We start from the raw sequence: 4,209 nt of genomic DNA, 5'->3' as shown, positions 1-4,209 counted from the left end.
AGGAGTTGATCCCGCCCCTGCCCCTGCCTCGACATAAGCCTGACGTATGTGGTGCTTTTGCTCTACCCGGAAAAATGTTTGGTGCTTGAAACGAACCGGATTCCGGAGCTAAGAGGCTGTTACGCTGCGGTGTGAACAGGAAAACCCGGGGCTTTTCAAGCTCCAGCTCCGAACCGGCCCTGAAACACCGTTGGTGTGAATGAGGTAACAGATGGTCACAGTTTCAAACACATAGTAACGTTATAAATCAAAGCAAAACAATATAGTTGGTGAGTCTTCATTTTAAAGATTTAAATGTTGACACACATCAATAAGTTCAAAAAGAGAAATGTTCTTCATCTGATCATTATTGTTTTATTACAAATATCACCATCAACACATACTGAAGTCAAGGCCTCTTCAATTAACGTTACAGTGAGAAGCAGCAGGTTTGAGATGAAAGGCTGCTATCGGATACACTTTCTTGACTTCCCTTTCAAGGACAGTCACTTGATGTGGAACATTTATCAGACGGACCATAGAAAATAAATTACAATAAATAGAAACAATAACAGTAAACAATATAAATATGAATCTATTTAACATTTTAAACATAAATCACACATGTATGGTTTATAGTAAGGGGTCAGGTTGACTCGAGGGTAAATTAAGTCAACCAATTCAATTAACCGAGTATTCAACCATTTCAGAGTTTTATTGTGAGGTAAAACCGCTCAAGAACAACATGAGCTTTTGAGATACATTTTTGCGACAACTCTGACTCAACTTATATTATTAACACAACAAAGGTTTTATGAAGTGTGTTCTGGGAATTCAGAGTTTCTCTTTGTGTTGGTCTGGCATACAATGCAGGCTACAGTACAATCAAATAGTGTCAACCACGATGGTTAAGTGATACAAACATAAATAAGACATTTCAATCAAATGTTTACAGTACAATGACATTCAGTGTAAAAAATTGTTTACAAAAAGTTACGGAGTTTACAAAGCGTGAAAAATATCATATTTTTCCCATTATAAAAAACGCCACCTGGAACGAGGCAAGTGAAGTCGCTTCATATGCAATGAAACACAATACATAGAGACAAAACATACAGTAGTGTATATTGAGTTATTGTATTAGTTCTGCACCATTATCAGTTTGAACCAATATGCTACAAAAACCATCTGCTATCAGAAGCAAGTCCGTTACCAAAAAGCCAGTGTAAAAACGATGAAAAGTTTTAATGGCCGAGGTCTTGAAATGATAGATAAAGAACTTTAAAACATTCTTAAAGAGATACAAAGTTGCCATAGAAATGCTACAGAAGTCCTCAGCAGTCACATTTACTTCCCTACATGTAACTGAACCTTTTTTCATAGAGCATTAATTCCTGAAATGCAGGATCTTACAGTGTTTAGTACCTAGAAATATGAAGTACTGCATACTGCTAGACAGTTGTGACAGAAAGGAATGCGCTGTGATGTACTTTGGAGTCCTCTGGGACTCTAGCCCCGTGGCTCATCAGCTCCTGGATGGTCATCCAGTTATCCAGGATCTTTTTGTTCCGTTTCTTCAGCATCTTTTTCTGACTGAGCTCCAAGATATTGATTTCCTTCCTGCCCTCAGCTCCACTGGCTGGCCCCTCCTTGAGACAATCGAGGCGGCTCTTCTGCATGAACTCCCTCCTCTTCCTTTGCTCCCTGGCACGTGCCAAGTGCTGCTTCCTCTCCTCTTTGCTCCAGTAGCGGCCCATCTTCATCTCGCTCATGGCGTCGTCATCCGTGGTCATGCCTCCGCTCCTCTCCTCTCTTATCCTTAGCGCGCGCTCCCTCAGGATGCGGTCACGAGCAGGCCTCCGCGCCACGTAGCGTGTGCCGTCGGCCCGAACTTTGACCTTCCACTCTAGACGGGGTTCCCCAGGGCGTCCGCTCCGGTGCACGGGGTCTCGGCAGACACTGAGCAGACTCAGCTGGCTCTGGGAATACTCCAGGGACGAGTGCTGTTGTAGCAGCTGCATGTAGCTCTGAAACATAGAGAATATAGTGAGCACAGAACTGCCTTCAGAGGTGCCTCATTAATAGAGTGGTGCAGGGATTTACCCGGAAGTGAGCTGCGCATGGGTTCCCTCGACAAAGCAATGGGATTTCTCTATAGGATTTTGGAAAATAGCTCGAAAAATAAGGTCTTTGGAAAACGAAACTGTTTGATATTTTTCAAACAGGTTCAGGCACGTTTTGTTCAGCCGGATAATATCCACATGTCTACTTTTATCATTTTCGAATCATAAATGTAATCACCAGAAGCAAAATGCTAACGTTATGCTAACCACAGCCGAGCACAGCAGGGTTGCACGACTTCAACCTCACGCCAACTTAAGATCGATATTCAAAAATACAGATTCAAAATTGTACAAGTTGAAGCGTTTGTTTTGACAGTTTGCCAGGTAGACAGAGCCAGGTACTTGCTTTCAAGCAGAACAGGGGCAAGCAAACTTAGTGGACGTGTTCGGCGTAATGACGTTCAACGGCCTCGACAACTTCTGTAGTCCTATTCAGCCACTCGGTAACAACCATCGTTTTTCAGACACGTAAACTCTTTAAAAATCACCAGTGGGGTCACTGCTGATGTATTTAATGTCGTAGAACAAAACGTGATCAGTTTCTTAAATGTGTGTCAACCACAGACCTTATTTCCAGCTATTTTCCTAAATCCTAAGGAGAAATCCCATTGGCTCTGAGACGAGGGAACCGTAAGGGGTAAAATGCTAACTCACTTCCGGGTTTTAGGACTCGTCACTGCACCACTCTATAGGCATATCACCATTAGGTTGACACATGATCTACTTGAATACACCTACTTGCAATTGCCTGGATCCTCCCTGGCCTGGATGTGGGGTTGTCTGATAAGAACCATAGGGAAGCCCCCTCCTGGTTTCTCTTGTCCTTCTTTTTCACACCTCTCATCGTCCGCTGGTAGGGAAGGGTCTGACTCGGACCGGGAAGGGTTGCTCTGGTCCGGACTGCTGGAGATAACAAGGCCTGGGTCTGCTGGTCTGCTATGACTTGGTGTACCTTGTGGCTTTGGGATCACAATGGGGCGGGAAGGCGTGGAGGAAGCCAGTCTGAGGTTTTTCTGGTTGGTGAAGCTGATGTGTCTCTGCAGAGAATGATCAGGAGATCTTTCCATACCTAGGGGTGAATATGCTTCAAATTTATAAGTATTTACAAAAGTAACGGAAGAAAATCCCCCGGTACCCAATTCATAATTCCCTTCTAATAACGTAAAGGTCTATATGACACAACGAATCCCTTGGTTTTTTCACCAATATTTTTTATTCGTACATTTGGGATTTGGATTGAGGAAGGCGTGAACGTGAATTGAACCCGTAATTAGTCCTCCACGTCTTTTTTTACCTGAATAAGGCTCTCTGTTCAACCAACTGGTTAAAGGTTTCGTTTATACTTGTCCGTATTTATACTCTACGTTCCAATGCTTAACCGGCACTCATTCGTATTGATAACAATATAAAAAAGCATGTTGGTCCATTAATACGACTCTTCTGTACTTTTGTCCTGTGTCGATGATAAAGCTGGTGTTAGTCTGTCACCCAAACCTGCGCAATGCTGCAGGGTCCGGTTGTGAGGATTGACCTAGCTGTCCTCAGAGGCGGGTACGGACTTCCTCGCTCCCGCACGTCTATAGGTGTGTGTTTTGTTCCCTGACATCCAAGTCGTCCTTTGGTTCCAAGTTCCTTTCCCAGTTATCCCTTCGTACCTTCCTCCTTAGTCGTTAGCGTTTATCACCTCGCCCTAAGAACAACTTTTAGCGAGGTCGTTGAGAACTCGAGTTCACAGTATAGGCGTTACCTCTGCTCACACCACCAATGAGGTAAGCTGTGTCATATCTCACATCGGAGTGCCTCGTTCCCACCTACCTCTACCCCTTCTACAACCTCCTCGCCTCACCCACCTCGTCCTCACTCCTACGACTTACTCCTGACACGTCGACTCGGAAGCTCACGGTCTCGTAGTACACGAATTCGCGTAGTTGAGGCAAGTTTTGGTCGATTTTAGGAAGAGTTGGTCGCAGGCCGAGGTGCCCTGCCTCGGGCTTTCTCCCTGTGTTCGCGTGCCGTCCACGACGGCTGAGGTCTTGTGGGTCTGCAGCCTGTGTGCTATCTAGGTTCTCTTCCTGTCGAGGTCACGGATGTTGTGTCGGCTCTCACG

At 44.7% G+C, this 4,209-nt stretch overlaps 1 protein-coding gene across 1 annotated transcript in view; it reads right to left on the bottom strand.

The window, feature by feature from the left end:
- Window positions 1-348: 348 nt before the first annotated feature.
- Window positions 349-4,209, bottom strand: part of LOC104961709 (PDZ domain-containing RING finger protein 4) — a 49,201-nt gene continuing 45,340 nt past the window's right edge. Inside the window, 4 exon segments of the mRNA XM_010790042.1 lie at window positions 349-2,006; window positions 2,841-2,930; window positions 2,933-3,186; window positions 3,949-4,174. Of these exon segments, the coding sequence (XP_010788344.1) occupies window positions 1,431-2,006; window positions 2,841-2,930; window positions 2,933-3,186; window positions 3,949-4,174 (1,146 nt within the window). The 3' untranslated portion in view covers window positions 349-1,430.

Source organism: Notothenia coriiceps, unplaced genomic scaffold (assembly GCF_000735185.1).
Source record: "Notothenia coriiceps isolate Sejong01 unplaced genomic scaffold, NC01 NC01_scaffold00033693, whole genome shotgun sequence".
Classification (NCBI taxonomy): domain Eukaryota; kingdom Metazoa; phylum Chordata; class Actinopteri; order Perciformes; family Nototheniidae; genus Notothenia; species Notothenia coriiceps.
The sequence above is the reverse complement of the archived record's forward strand: the minus strand, read 5'-3'. Positions and strand labels throughout refer to the sequence as shown.